This window comes from Oreochromis aureus, linkage group 14 (assembly GCF_013358895.1).
Source record: "Oreochromis aureus strain Israel breed Guangdong linkage group 14, ZZ_aureus, whole genome shotgun sequence".
NCBI lineage: Eukaryota > Metazoa > Chordata > Actinopteri > Cichliformes > Cichlidae > Oreochromis > Oreochromis aureus.
In genome coordinates this window covers 30,082,738-30,098,284 of record NC_052955.1, presented here as the reverse complement: position 1 = coordinate 30,098,284, position 15,547 = coordinate 30,082,738, and the positions used below count along the sequence as shown (strand labels likewise).

At 42.6% G+C, this 15,547-nt stretch overlaps 1 protein-coding gene and 1 long non-coding RNA gene across 8 annotated transcripts in view; one reads left to right on the top strand and one right to left on the bottom strand.

The window, feature by feature from the left end:
* Positions 1-615: 615 nt before the first annotated feature.
* rap1gap2a (RAP1 GTPase activating protein 2a) overlaps positions 616-15,547 on the bottom strand; it is an 89,853-nt gene continuing 74,921 nt past the window's right edge. For 4 of the 5 annotated variants that reach the window (XM_039622807.1, XM_039622806.1, XM_031754497.2 and 1 more), the window contains 19 exons: positions 13,243-13,275; positions 12,884-13,105; positions 12,677-12,780; positions 11,304-11,382; positions 10,874-10,927; positions 9,989-10,072; positions 9,773-9,873; positions 9,105-9,234; positions 7,590-7,745; positions 7,427-7,498; positions 5,267-5,353; positions 4,999-5,139; positions 3,841-3,990; positions 3,579-3,688; positions 3,387-3,485; positions 3,151-3,271; positions 1,250-1,352; positions 1,033-1,106; positions 616-700 (listed from right to left, as the gene is read on the bottom strand). In XM_039622807.1, the coding sequence (XP_039478741.1) occupies positions 692-700; positions 1,033-1,106; positions 1,250-1,352; positions 3,151-3,271; positions 3,387-3,485; positions 3,579-3,688; positions 3,841-3,990; positions 4,999-5,139; positions 5,267-5,353; positions 7,427-7,498; positions 7,590-7,745; positions 9,105-9,234; positions 9,773-9,873; positions 9,989-10,072; positions 10,874-10,927; positions 11,304-11,382; positions 12,677-12,780; positions 12,884-13,105; positions 13,243-13,275 (1,929 nt within the window). In that variant the 3' untranslated portion in view covers positions 616-691. Of the gene's footprint in view, positions 701-1,032; positions 1,107-1,249; positions 1,353-3,150; positions 3,272-3,386; positions 3,486-3,578; positions 3,689-3,840; positions 3,991-4,346; positions 4,501-4,998; positions 5,140-5,266; positions 5,354-7,426; positions 7,499-7,589; positions 7,746-9,104; positions 9,235-9,772; positions 9,874-9,988; positions 10,073-10,873; positions 10,928-11,303; positions 11,383-12,676; positions 12,781-12,883; positions 13,106-13,242; positions 13,276-15,547 lie in introns of those variants that run through there. The other variant, XM_039622808.1, reaches the window with a different exon arrangement.
* LOC120443651 lies at positions 1,375-3,730 on the top strand. 3 transcript variants are annotated; one of them, XR_005615564.1, is made up of 6 exons: positions 1,376-1,513; positions 1,689-1,880; positions 2,354-2,460; positions 3,160-3,299; positions 3,405-3,506; positions 3,600-3,730. It is a non-coding gene; the product is annotated as an uncharacterized LOC120443651 (long non-coding RNA). The 3 variants fall into 3 exon arrangements; XR_005615565.1 differs by having other exon boundaries at positions 1,375-1,880; positions 3,405-3,518; positions 3,600-3,700; XR_005615563.1 differs by having other exon boundaries at positions 1,377-1,880.

Here is a 15,547-nt window from a genome sequence, read left to right as displayed (position 1 = left end):
CGAAATCAAAACCTGTTCTCTGGAAAAAGCATTTACATTATGCAAAGAACAAGCTCAGAGAGCACAGTGGAGAAGACTCCCAGTGGCGGCGCCTCCGAGGTCTTGCTACTGCGAGTCTTCTGTGCGCAGTTTTTGTCTCCGGATGTACCGTTCAAGGGCGAAGGCAAATACATCCTGATGGCTGATGGTTTCTTTTTTTCTTCCTCCACTGGGCACTCAACAGTCAGTGAGATAAAGGTTAACAGTTCGGCCATAAACTTGTGTCACAATTCTTCTAGGTGGTCATCGTGTTTCTCTCTATCAAACAAGACGCTTGAGGAAAAAAAGCCGAGCTCGGCTTGAACTCACAGTATCACAGCTACGCCAAAGACCCTCACGTAAGGTGGACGAGCAACGGTGCAGCGAGTATCGACTAATCTGCAGCTAAAGGTTGGTTAGAAACAAAAGCCAAAATGTCAGCTGCTCCCCTCCCTATACACTCACAGTAGTTTCAGTTAGATTCTAGTGTGCAGGGGACTCGGTAACCTTGTCAGGTTATCCTTGGCATTGGGAAGTGGTTCTACAGTGATTTTGTGGTTGTTGCTGTGACTTCTTTATTTTGTTGTCGTTGTTTTCTTTTTTTTGCAGCTCTGTCAGCAGGCGCTGTCCTTTCATTGTGCAAGGTTGGGAGTTTTTTCCGTTCCACCCAAAGCTACTCAGACTGAAAGAGAGAAGAGGGAACAAAAAAAACAAAAGAGAAGAGAGAGCGTTCAGCACACGTCTTTCAGTCCGGGCTTATTACCCAACATCAGCTTGAGTGTTTCAGTCACATTACAGTGTTCCAGAGATAATGAGATGTCTATAAGATAGACAAAGTGTTAAAAAACAGACAGACACACACACCAGGGGACTTTTTGTCATTGCTGCCAGTGTTCTGCCATAATTATCTTAATTTCAATGTCGAACTTTCTCTCTTTAAAAGTTTTATGGAGCTTCTGTCTTGAAAAGTTGGAAATATCCTACTGAAAATTCTTAACAAGTATCAGGACTTACAGTCGTGGATGAGTGGCTCATTTTGTCAAAGCGGAACTTCAAGTTTGACCTCGGTGAAGTTTTAGTTTTTCCATCTGTGTAAGAAAAAAAAGGGAGGAGACGGAAAGGAAACAAAGGAAATGCTCGTTAGAAAATGAACTCATCCACCTCTGGCATGTCATTCTGTTCAAACTGGACTAAAAGCTAGTCCACGAATGCTTTATGAATTTAGGCTTACCTGTTGGACTGCGGCACATGATGACAGGGGTGCAGGACCCTTGGCTTTCTATGTTGAGTGCGGGGCTGAAGGCAGAGGAAGAAGCTATGGATGGATGGCTGGCCTGAGGGAAGGAGAGAAAGCGGGAGGACGAAAGTTAAATATGGACACAGACGTATGGGGGTGGGGGTCTAAAAGAGGTTCGCTGAAACGAGGGAGCAGAATTTTGCTGAAGTTGAATTTAACTTGCCCCTCAGCAAAGTGGGAAACATTGCAAGGAGTTAGGTAAAGCTGGCTTGGAGGGAAAAATGATCATAAAATGGGTTAGATTAAAATAGGTGATGGTGTCTTAAGTTTATTTCTAACTCAATATTTTGATTCCTGCATTCTACTAGAGTCGATTTGCATTATTCATAGTTAAAAACAATGCTTATTTATCTCACACAAGTCTTTTGTGCAGCTTATCACAGCTGCTGTGAGGTGAGAGGCAGGGGACACTATGGAGGCGGCGCCAGTCTTTTGCTAGCTAACACAGACAACAATTCACACCTACAGTCAGTTTAGAATCATCAACCTAACCCCACTAACTGCACGCTTTTGGGTGGAGTAGCTGGAGAGAACCCACACAGGTGCAAGAAAAACACAAACAGAGGTGAGCACGACTCTCACTGACATCATAAACATACAAAAGCAGAAAAAAATGCTTTAGAGAGACAATGCATAGGTAAACAACATTAAGGATTAGTATGATAGTTCTCCTAGAAGTTTTTTAGGGGTAAAGGTTTTGAAATATATATGTGTGTGTGTGTGTGTATAGTCAGATAGTATGCTAGCTAACGAGCTAAATGTAGCATAAAGACTATACAAATGCTAATTCGCCTGGTTCCAAAGGTATTAAAAACTAATGAACAAAAAAAATAAAAATAAAAAATAACAAAAACTGACCCCTACAAACTTTAAAAATAGTTTTAATTCGCTGCTTCAAGTCTTTCTATTAAGCTAATAATGACTGCGTTTTTCTTCCCATCCAGCCTATCAGATTCTCCCTTGTGATGCCCACTGGTGTACTTTACTGCTGCATCAGGCACTTAACGATTGCTTTAACTGTTTTCTCTGGCATTTAAGCCGTCTCTCTATCTCTCTCTGAGAGTTTCTACTGCGTAGGGATCATCTGTGCAAGCTGATCCCCAGCCAAACGCCGAGAGGAGGAACAATTTCAGAGCGTTTCTCAGGTAAGATAAAATAACACCTTGAAGTGGTTTTATCTGATACAAGGCGATCAAGTAGAGCTGCAATCATCATAATTGACATGCGCTTACTACGAAGCAGTTCTTAGTAATTATAGACTATTTCATCCACGACACTGACACCACCAACAACCTCAAACCTGGTGATTCTGTCTCTGTACGGATACGACAGAGTATTAGGGCCAAATTTAGAAAAAAAAAAAATAAGTCAAAATTTCGAGATTAAACTCGAAATACTATTTTGAGATGTTGTCATCGGCTGCTATTCTCCATCTACCTTGTGTAGATGACTTAAAGAAACAACTTGATCAGCTGTCTTATTGTGTCTTGTGCTTCAACATACATCCTCTTTACTGCACGAGGGTGTAACCTTCTGTATGTTTGTATTTGTCCATTGCCACCTAATGCATCTTGCACAAATCCGACCAACTCTTCCAAGTTTGTGTGATTTTTCCTTCAGACCAGATGCAGCTTTCTGCACCATCTCTTCAATGTTCTTATACTTTATTCTCAAAATATTATTTTGACTTCATTCTCAAAATGAACATTAGTATATTTTGTTTTTTTTATGTGGCCCTAATACTTCTTTGTAAAGGTGTAACTCTCAACAGCACAACACATTTTCTTTCTTTCTTTCCTTCTTTTCAAATGAAATGAATAAAGGTTTTTGCTCACCGTCTCCAGTTCTTCCAGAGCTTCTGTTTCTCCCGTGGTGCTGCTGAAGCTGCTGGTGCTGGAAGAAGAACGAGAAATGTTCTGCCTGCCGCCGCCGCACTCCTTCAGCTTGACAAACGGCCTGTTGAGGAGAACACAGAGGAGCAGCCGTGAGTAAAATTTGTACTGATGTGAAAAAGCAAACATTAAGCAGTATTGTTAAAGTATTATTTAGATAAAATCAGCTTGGGTCTCACCTTTCTTTGTTGGGACAGATCTCAGGTGAGCTCGGATTGGATGACGTCTCTGATTTCACGTCCTGGGACAGTGAGCAGCTCTCTGCAAACTTTTGGTCGCTGCACACAAAAAGCAAATCCGTAAGTCAAAAGGTAGCTGTTTAAAAAGACTGTAACAGTAATAACTCCTGAATGCAGGGACCTTTAACCTACCCACGCGTGTGTTTGTCTGAGGTTTCTGTGCTGGAGTGGAGACGGGGGAAGAGACCCGAGCGCCGTTTTACAGGGCTCTTCAGGGGAGACTTGGCTGAGAGTACAGGAGGCTGCGGATCACAGAATAAAGAATTTGGCTTCTCTTAGTATTGCAGCACTTTGAAAATGTTCCCTAAAAATCCTCCAGCATTAAATATGGATGACTAAATGAACAAGAACCAAAGCTTTTTGCTCAAGCCACATCTTGCTGACATGAACTCACAGTGAAGGTGCTCTTTGTGCATTCGCTGGTGCTCTGCGGCAGACCTCCACCACTGAGGCTGGCTGGAACACCACCTCCTACACCGGGGCTCCTGTGACGGTGAGACCCTACCATGGTCTCCATGGAGTGGCTCCTGACCCGCATGGCTCTCTGGAGAAAGAGGAGAAAAGAGAGAATGAGCTCATGATGAGGGGGAGGAGGAGGTTAAGGAGTAGAAGCAGGTAAAGACACATGGAAACGGTGTTTAATAATGAAGTTGGGGGGAGGCAGTGTCAAGAAGGTGACCACAAGAGGGCGCAGTTGTCCAAGAAGAAGAAAAGTGAGTTAGAGAAGAAAGAGTATTGTAACTGTGTTACACTCATTATTCATATCATTGGTTCATTAATATAAAAGGAGTTTATGATAACTTCCAGTTGGTAACATTCAAATCAAATGTTGATACTTTTCCCACCTTTGCTATCTGCCTCAGCTATGACCAGCTCAAATTCACACACACACAAACAACATCATATGAGATCGTCTTTATTTATCATCATATAATTCCCCCACGTGCATTTACAGTGACACAGAAAGGTAATACACAGCAATCGCCACGACAGCAACAATAAGAGCGCCCCCTGGGACTGACTGCAGAAACTGCAAAGCTGTCGTCCACAACGCCTGTGAAAATCAATAGAATCAAATGATTACATTAGTTACACATTTTCGTGGCGACAAACAGAGACACACATTCAAGACGGTCCTTTTAAAGAAACTCCAGCCTTCAGTGAGCACGTGCAAGGGCGGTGTGATGGGTTAGAGAGATTTAGGTGGCTAGAGAGAGGAAGCAGAGGAGAAATTCATAAAGAGAAAGTCACAGTCTCATACAGATTTAGCGCCGCAGCGTTTTGCATGTTCACATGTTCACACTGAATACACACACACAGACACGCACACACACTGTGAGTATAAGGTCAAAATTCTCGAGCACAGAGAAATCCAGGAGCGTCTGTGATAACAATGGTTTAGCGCCTCAAGTCATCTTGCAGACCTGTGACATTTCGCTGACCTACAGCGAGCAAACCTGGCACTCTTGTGCTGTAATGACGGTGATTAAATAAATGTCACAGAGCTGAGAAAGGATTGAACGATGTACTTTTTGTCCAGGCTCATGTTCACCTTGAAGGACTCCAGCAGGCCTCCGTGTCCCCCGTTCTCAAGCTTGTCCTCCTCTCCGACCTGGCCCAGACCAAGCGCGCTTTGACTCTGTCTGTGCAGCTCGTCGTGGAGATTGTCCAGCAGCGCGGCTCGTGTTCGCCCCTGAAATCGGTTCACACACACACACACACAAGCAGGAACGCATCGGGAAAACGATTAGGGATGAATCAGCAGAGCGGACCGAAGGCATGCTGCGGTGTTTTGGTGTAGCTGTGCGCGCGTGTGTCACCTCCAGTTTGGCGAATTTGTCAGATTTGTAGCAGGCGTTTTCAGCATTGATCAGCTTTGTCAGCAGGAAGTCTCGAAACTCTGGACCCTAGAGAGCGACGGAGGCGAGGAGGGAAGTTGATGAGCAACAAGGAGTGGGGAGGGTGACAATGAGGAAAGGAAAAGGTGACCTTAATGCTATACAGACAACAGTGCCTCAGCTCATTGTGCTGTGGTGATCATGAGGATAAATGATTTAAAAATCCCATCTGCCTCAAATTCCCCCTTTTCATCCTCGTATTGTGCAGTGAGCAGCTTTATTATCGACTGAATGCTGAAACCAGTGTCTCTAATTTTTTTCTGCATTGGAGTTTTGCTTTTGTGACAGAATCCTGAAATAAATCTTTCATCCTTCACTAAGCAATAACTTTATAGAGATACTGAATACCTGTGACTGTATTTTCTTATTATATTGCCTTTGGATATTTTCTCCATGAACAGGAAGTCTTTTGCACTAAGCTACCTACAGCTTCTTACCTACTTTAAGATTGGCATCAATCTCCTAACCAAGTCTCTGCTGGAAATCTAAAAAGTGTATTTTCACATGCTGCAGATACCTTTTACTGAAAGGCAATCCATGCTGCAGGTCAGCGTATCATTTCCTGCCAAAAGCACTACTCTTCTTCTTCATATTGAGTGACTGGCTGCCAGCGGAGGATATCAGTTCGTTTCAGTGAACTTTAGCTTTTCGTCAGCAGAAGCCATTGGAGTCAAGGTCAAAAAGTTGACCTTTTTTTTTTATCTCTCAGTGAAATTGAAAGTAATCGGATACATGATTTGAGTCTGACTGGTGTGTTTTTGGTAGTGTTTGCATGTGTGTGTCATTCTGTCTGTAAACTGCTCAAGAGGTTTTCAAGGAACTCTGATAGAAACTGTCATGAAACGCTGTGTGGCAGGCAGGAGTAGGACCCAAGGTGCAGACACTCAGACTCGAAGGATGAACTCAAAACTCAGCTTTATTGCTGGCAGGGGGAAAGCATACAAAACTAAACTGGGAAAGATAAACTTACATTTGACGGGGAGGCACACAAGGAAACACACAGCTTGAGGGACGACGCGACACAGACTCAGAGAAACACAGGGTTTAAATACACTGGGAAGTAACGAGGGGAATGAGACACAGAAGGAGGGCACAGCTGGGAGAAATCAGGACTGACGAGACAGGGAAGCAAAGCAGGACACCTTCACATAAGACACGGACCTTCAAAATAAAACAGGAAACACACACACACACACACACACACACACGCAAGGACACAGACTCCGAGACGTGGGCTTCACACAGGGACCTGACCACACTAGAGGGGATACACAGGCAGGGACGACGGAAAACAGAGGGAGCACAGAATGAACACTTGGGAAACCAAAACAAACTGTCATAATTCATAATATCAAAAATAAGAGTACAAAATCAAAAACACTGGGTCACCGACCCAGAACCATGACAGAAACTTTGTGGGAGTGTAGAGACCTTGAAGTCCACCAAGGTGTACAAGGTCAACTCAATGATTTATTGATCAAAAATTGACGAAAAGCCTTAAAACTATTTTTTAAAAGTGTGGTGTGTCCTGCAACGATATAGAAAGTACCGTTTGACCTTTTCTTTATGGTCAAATAAGGTCAAACTTTCATAAAATGACTTTTATCTTTAAAACTGTGCTTACATTTGGAAAATACATCCTTTGTTTGTATTAGCAACATTTGGTAAATGATTCTAGTATATGGGGAATTCTAAATATCATTTTTTAAATATAATGTGGCCAAATATCATGCCACATTTGACCTCTGACCTCACATTTCCCTTTCTCTCAAGTGAAAACAAATGACATTAGTTAAAAATATACTGTAGTATAATATTATAAAATTAATTCATATATTGTATATAATATAATAAGCTCTAATTCATTATGTCAAGTTATTTACAAATTGTACCTATTATCCATTATCTACTCCCTTGAGACCCTTATCTGATTTTTACTGCACTCAAACCTCTTAAAAAACAAAGAAAACAAAGTCAATAAATAGAAAATATAATATTATTCCCTTAAAAGTAAATACTGCCCAGACAGCGAGCTGCTGCGGTGGTGCTTCTTTTCATACTGAGATCACATCTGGTGCTCACCTTCTTGAAGATGGCTGGGTTTGGGAGGGGAGGTCCAAATGAAGGTACATCTTCCCTCGCCGTAACAGACACCTGCATAAAACAAGTAACAGCCACATGTTACTGTGGCCACCGGCTCACTACAGCACACACAGAAGGAGAGGAAGTGTTTTCCGGTTTGTACCTTGTATGTCGTGTGCTCTGTGCAGGGGTTCTCAGCCTGCACCAGGACGTAGGCGTGCAGGAAGTTGGAGGCGATCATGTCCGGAACAAACGGTGTGGGCTCTTCTTGGAAGACTGCGGCCACAATGTCGTTTCCTATGTGCCTTTTTCTTTGGAGCTGAGGAGGAAATAATTACCTCGGGTCACTGGTTTTTGCTATGTGATTGTTTTTGAACGCTTTCAAAATAATAGCTCGGGATATGGCTTCTAGTTCTACACTGCATGAGCCCCTGAAATCAAGAAGGGGTCATATGGTTCTCAGGAGGATTTTAGAGACTTCACATCAAACCCTCAGCAATAGCTTATATAAGAGCAATTTAGTTTTTTATTAGGATGGCAAAGCTCATTGTCACCGAGCACTTTAAGACTACAATGAAGGTTTAAAAAGAAAAGATCTTAACATAAGATTTAATAACTGCCGGTGCAGGGCCCATCAGGCTTATCTCAGTGCTGGATTAGAATAAGAGGAGCGTGCTACATTGATAGCAAGTCCATAAAGTCTTCATGATAATTCTCCTCTGAAACAGAGGGGAGATTTTATTGTTTAGAGTTCATTAAAATAATACATTTGTATGATAGAAAGGCCAGAAAGGTCAGTGGTTTAACACTGTGTACAGATTTTGGTTGTGCATCTGCTATTTTCACACCTCGTCCACAAGTGCCAGACAAGATTTGACATGTGTCTTAGAATACATGCAGTTATGTGTGTTCCCAAGTCATGCCCCCACTGTAATTTAGTGCGGATGCTGCTGTCAGAGTCTGAAGAACACTGAAGGCCACTCATTGATGAGACTGTTCATCTTTGGCTACTCATATTTCTTCCCTTCTACTTCCTGTAAAGATGATCAGACAGCTAGATGATCTGATATCCCGTGTCAGTGTTGTTGCTGGTTCACCGAAACTAATGTTGGTCCTGGTTCAACCCTGCATTGACTAATCACACTTTAGTGATGTCATAGTTTTGCAATGTGGAATCACCATCACACTACACACCAAACCCTAACTATAACCCTTTAACCCTAACCACGATTGAATCCTAACCCCAAACTCACGATGACTCGAAACGCTCCCTTTGTTGGATTTTTTTCCTGAGTGGACATCCGCAGGTTCTTTTCTGTGTCGCAGAACTAAGACATAATAACTATGTGATTGATCACTTGCAATAGTAAACCTGGATCAATATTAATCATATGATGATCCAGGAACAACACCAACACGTGAATATCAGATACACCATCAGCACCACTGGCATAAAGGCAAGAATGTGCTCCTTTTAAAGTCCTCTTTTATAGCTGTGAGATGATCTAGTGCATTTAACTCAACCACTTTTCCAACAGTGTATCAAATCTGAGTTCAGCGCCTTTGAATAAAAGCAATTTAATATTGATATTTCTGGGCTCATACCGCCCCATTTGGCAGCTAAATCCATACATGCATTCAGTGTAACAATAATAAAGGCAGAATTAAGCTGCGGTACCTGCTGAACATCACCCTCGGTGAAGGGAAGCTTAGTTGACACGTGGAACATAATCTCCCTCTGTCTGAAGACGGTGTAGACAGATTCAGACCCCGTCTGTCCATGGGACACGTCCAGCCCACCACGGAACCTGTCACAGGATCAGAGCTCTCATGTTCTCTGTGCAGCCTCCAGCCTTCACTTATAAGGTTCTGTTTCATGCATTTTACACATCCCGTCATCACATTTTATGTCTAACTGGCTCCAGTGTCATTCAAATGTGATGTGTCAGCTACAATTTATAGTCTCCTTATGTAAAAGCAACAAGTGTAACCCTATAGGAGAAAGCTTGCGGCACACCTCCCCGCCCCCGTCCCCCCCTTACAATAAACAAAGCTCTGATTACCTGTCCATGTGGCACTTTCTTTGCACAAATCTGTTGCACTAAGCAGTTTACCCACGTTGCATGCTGAGTCCGAAACAGCAGGACAAATTGCTCCAAGGTTACAGTAATTAAAGCTCGCTATGTTCTTCACTGTAATAAGCCCACGCTTCCTTCTTTTTAGACTCATGAACTCTTTTTTTTCGTTCCTCTGGAGTTAAATTTGACTGAATCCTTTTTTCCTGCTACTTTCTCTCACATTACTCTAGTTGTTTTATGCCAACAAATTGCATTTTACTACCCTCACCCTTTAAAATCTTGAAGTTCAACGGTGTCTCCTAAGATACTGAGAAACTCCTTGAAAGCTGGCGTCTCCTCATTGTTTCCAAATAGCTCCTCTTCTGATGTCTGAGGAGGAAAACACACATACATCATGCACATAAAGTGAAGGACGGAGAGGAGAAAGATAGATGAGATAAAAGAGTACATGTAAAGTAAGCGGAAGATAATTAAAATAGCTCACCTGTCCAAACTTCTGGTAGATGACTCCGAATTTGAACGTGTTGTTCACCTCATGTTCATCATAAGCCACTATTAACTGGGATCCCTGTACGTAAACAAAATAGAGGAAAAGTCGTACTTTCTTCCTATGATTATAAATTGTACACTTTAAAAAAGGAAGTCTTTTACTCCTTTATAACACGTCCCCAGGGCAGGTTTTATTGGGTCCATGTTATGTAAGGATGTCACGCAACAAACTGTATAGCGGCCCCCAGCGAGGGCAGTGATCCTGTTGCTGTCTCTTGCATACGGAGACACAGATGGTTTTTTCCCTTCCCTGAGGCACAGGCTGAAAGCATGCTCCATCACACTCCTCCATCAGGCTCACAGGAGGAAGAGGAGGAGGAACAGATCCATCAAATTCATTTTAGAGAGTTGCGGTATCATCAATCGTTTCTTGACTAATATGCTTACTGCGCAGGGCAGATGTTAGAGAGGCAGGAGGTAGGGGGTAAAATGTGACAAGAAGTGTTTTTCTGGATAAAATTTAAGGAGGTTGAAAAGTTAATGAAGTCCAATGTGTAGGGACAGGCAGGTGATGCTGGCAAAAAATAATTAAAGCTAAAATGTCTACAAAAGCCCCGGGCTTTAAATAAAAGCCATCAAATATTTATAGATATGCAAAATTCATGAAAAGTTATTTATGAACGTTACTATAAAGTTGTGGCAGCTATAATTAAATGTACTTTCAGCTATACTGCCCCCCTTTGTGTCTCAGGAGACGTAAGGGACTGGAAAAGCTACCTCGTTTCAGCTTGAATGAATATTTGCCTTGACGGGGACGGAAGAGCTCAGGTCACACTGGGTGTGATGATGGTTGCAGTGCAGGAACTGAGGATGAACTCACCCGTGGGTACAGGACCGGGTTGAACTTCATCCCTGTGGCATCATCACAAAAGACCTAAAAGATGAAAAAACAGAGAAAAATCACTGTAAGGGAGAACTAATCCAATGTACCAGAAAATGTCTTTGAGATAATAATAATCAGTCACATGTCAGAGAGCAAAAAGAAATATAACAGGAAGGGAACAATTCCACTTCAACATTTTTTCCTGTTACCTTGACTTCTTTAACCTAATGCAGTTTTTGTCCTGTTATTATTTGTGAGAAGTGCTATTCCGAAATAATACATGTGATTACTAAAGTCTTTCCTTCTCCCTCACGCTCAGGTTTTCACCATACTTCTCTGCAAATATGCCATTTTTTTTTTTATGTTGCTATATGTGCATGGAAACTGTCTGCCTTTAAACCTGGTGTACCTGCGAGCTCTATCTTACCTTGGCAATCTGTGGTACACTGGGCAGCTGGTTGAGCCCTGCTAAAGAGATTCTATCGTGAACTGTTTTGGTCCTCGACCTGCAAGAAGAATATAAATTGGGCATCCAAACATAAGGCCCGTGGACTAAAATCAGGCTGGCAAAGACCCTGATCCGGCCCACTGGACGGCTTTAGAAAATGTAAAGGAGGGCATACGGTAATTTTGTGATAGATAAAAAAATGAAAACAATGAACAGAAAGTTTTTTTTACTGTATCCTATAAAATGTCAATTTTTCACAGTGGTCCCACAGTAAAAAAAAAAAAAGCAAAATGTGAATGAACAAAAACTTTATTTTATAATTACAGTACAGTCTGGGTAGTGAGCTGCATAACCTTTTCTCTTATTTTACACAATTGTTTGTTGCAGTTTAAACCCAATGGGGACTAAATGGGCAGTTAAAGGGGAATTTCAATGGCCCCGCCCACTCAAAATGGGCTGAATGTGGCCCACAATGTAAAATGAGTTTGACTTATAGGACCGTTCAAGAATTTGTTCCATCAAAGAGATTTCTAGTTAACTCCTAGTGTCCATGTAGTTCACTGTCCCAGTGAAATTTAAGGAAGAATATGAGGAAATTTGAACTAATCATTTTAACCAATTTCGAATTCAAGAAAAAATAAAGTCACTGGGCTCATGGGCTCTAAATGTAGCAGTGCTGCCCATAACACTAGCATTATCACAGTCATCTGTCATAGAGAAGATTAGCAATCACCTGGCTGCAGTTCTCTGTGCAACACCCACAATGGCTACGTAACAACAAAGCATTATGCTATTTGTTTTGCTCGCCCGTTAATCAAAATGTCACCAACTGTGATAATAGCAAAAAACATTATTCACCACAGAGCAACAAAATCATATGAAATCTGACTAACATGGAGTGCACAGAGCTGCAATAAAACAGAATGGAGGCCTGGGTTATTAGTGTGTTTTAGCCATGCCAACAGTGTTTGTGTGTCTTCGGGGTTTTAGGTTTGTCGGATAATTAATTGGAGCTCGGCTGTGGTTCAGACAGAAATGTCACAAAAATGTATTGCAAATGTTTCCAGATATGTTGTTCGCTTTTCCTCTATCGGCACTATGAGAATGGCATTTGGGTCATGTGGCTGGATTGATTTTTGCCACAACAGTTTTAGAAGAATCTGCATGAACTGGCACTAGGCCAGGACAAGTTTTCATTCATCCTACTTTTGCTCTTATTATGACGCTATGGCAGGTATTTTTGGTTTAGCCCATCACTAACAGGAACATGAAGGAAAACCACATCAGACTTTAAATCCTGAACTTATACTATGTGAAGTGAAGCTACTGTTGCTGCCTTTGCCTGGTTGTACCTGAGCATGATGCGCAGGAACTCCTGTCCCTCAGCCTCTTCGTGTTTCAGGGACATGATGAGGTTGCCTATGCTGCTGCCGGTGCAATAGTAGTTCATGTGCTCCTGGGTGTATGGATATAGAAAAGGAGGTAAGTGAGGGAGAAAGGTGCAGTTTAGACTTTAAATACTCGCACTGCTTCATACAAACTGACATGACTGCACTAACCTTGCCCAAGAAGTGTTTGCGGTAGGCACGGGCTGTGCTGTTGCACTCCAGACGGTAGCTGTGCCCCCCACCGGGGCTCATGCCCTCTCCTCCGTCTTCCTCCTCACAGAAACTAGATTCTGAGGAAGATGGAGTTCCTGCTGGTGCCTCCACATCCTCAATCCAATAACCCCCGAACTGGGGCAGGATTACCTGGGGGTATGGACCACCCTTCTCTAGGACCTTGCGTGTAAAAGGTTGGGAGAGAATGAGGAACTAAAACATAACCAACTAAAAAAGTGTGTGCTTTTCATGTTTTGCCAAAGATTGCAAATGTTTTGCATTATGGCTGAGTGAAAGATGAGCAAGAAATGACTCACATCTTCTATCCGTGGGTAGGGGATATAGTCATCCTGTAAAAAACAAAAAGAGGACAGACATACATACACATATGCACACACCATCAGTAACACTTTTAACTTGTATGAACTTCACTGACTTTTGCGACGGTGAAACAGATCCAAGCACATCGACAAACACAGGTGCGAAAGGGGAGTGCAGCTCACGATACTAAATACACGTCAGGGCGATGATGCAATGCAAAATGCAAAGTCATCAGCAAACATCAGCGAGGGAGTGTGTTTGATTCAGTGGCCCCTGAGATTTTAGAGCTGTTGTGTGCCTTTGGCACTGCTAGCCCGGCTCCAGTGTGACCTCTAAAATACTGCTGAGGCCTGTCTGCATTGTTGGTGGTGCAGGGCTCCGGGCAGCCAGTCATTTATATTCTGTGGCAGCAGGAGCCAGCAACTCTGGCAGGCCGAAGAGGATCAATTGACAGCTGGAGTTCATTCAACTTATAATCAATCTGATCAGGGGGTTATGGATTTTTGCACTTTGAAAGCCCTGAGAAAAGTCTGAAAAACGTTCACAGGGGTGTTCAGAATCCCTTCGCGGCGAGGAGTCCGACCACAGAGCAAAGCAGTGCAGCAATGAAGCACAGCATGCAGAATAAATGGTGACACACACACACAGACACACTAATGAGACCCACAGAGAAGATATCAACAAGTGTGTATCGAGTCACACCTTCCATTTTTTGGTCTCTTCAGCTTTAGGGACCTTATTAAAGTCCAATCGCAGCATGAGAGTGAAAGAGCACAAGGGTCAAAAAAGAATTTAAAAAAATACAAGTTCAGTTTATTTGTGCAATGTTCCAAAAAGGTGCAGAAACATTCTTGTTTTCAGACTTCAGACTGTCTCATCTGCTGACAGGTGAAAACAGAGTGAGTCATACATGCTAATATACTCTCCTGCAAACACAAACACACACACATACGCGAGCGCACACAGGTAATGCAGTCACTTAGTCATCCTCTCTCTGAATCCAGCTTCCACACACTAAGTGTTCCTTTCTTCACTTGTTATTATCATTTGTTGGAACACAGAAACGCTGAGGCGCAGGCCAAAGCCTTTTTTTTCATAGTGTGCAGCGCAGTGCAAATATATGCAGATATGAAAAGCCAATCTAGTAGACACAGTAAATTGGCCAATTATGCTACGGGCCCAGTGGAACAGCTCATCTACATGACTGAGAATAAGAGTGAGGAAATAAATGCATGTGTGCAGATTCACAGCTCTTAGCATACACACCACCACCACGCCACCGCCATCGCTTATACCAATCATACCAAGAGTCAGGCAGAATTCGTTTGAAGAGTGCAAATACAACCCTGACACACAAACACACAAGTGTTTGCACACACTTCTAAGTCTAATCTGTAGTGGTTTATGTCTGTCTGAGTGCATACTGATGGAGCAGCTGTTGCAGTCAGCGGGGAGTCAGTGTCAACAGTATGACACTGATCAGAAAGAGTCTTCAGAGGCTTCGATTTTTGGTCATACAGAAGAGCCAACAAAGGCAGAGGAAGCAGAGAGACGGGTGAAAATTGGCGAAACTGCCAAAAGAACAGGAAAGGAGGGAGTGGACCGGAGATGGGGAGCAAAAAAGAAAGAAAAAAGTGACCTTCATCATCAGCACCCAGGAACACACTTTGAAAGCCTGATTCCAAACGTTCAGAGCCCAGACGAGAAGGTCGATGCAAGCACAGACCGAAGAGCTGCCAGTTTCACTCTGTGTATGTGTGTGACTCTTTGATCATCAGGCTGCTTAGGGGGCCGTCATCCTCTAGTTACACTTTCCAAATAACTCCACTGATGTCCTCAATCAGGTTCTCCCTCACGCTGACTTACCATCTCACACCTTGTCTGCTCTTACCTATTTCTGTTCACTTCTATTCTAATCACAGTTGCTATTTTACATTGTTTTTGACACAGTCTCTTACACGATGCTGTGTTTCTCTGACTGTAAATAGATCACGTGGCAGTCTTACTTACTGATACTGTAAAGAGTATTTTCAACAGTGGATCAATGCATATGTGGTACAGTAAATAATACTCACTGCAATAATCAGAAAAGGCTGCGCACATGAGACTGACCTAAAATGAACTACAGAGGCCGACAAGTCAGTCAATGCTCATTGAGTTTTTGAGCGCCAGTAGAGTCCCACAGCAAGGGGGAATATCATATTTCAGGCTTTGGATGCACAGAATTGTTTGTTTTGGTCTTTTTATAGGATTCGTTGACAATAGAAGAAAAAAATAAACACAAATCATCAGCAGTCTCAA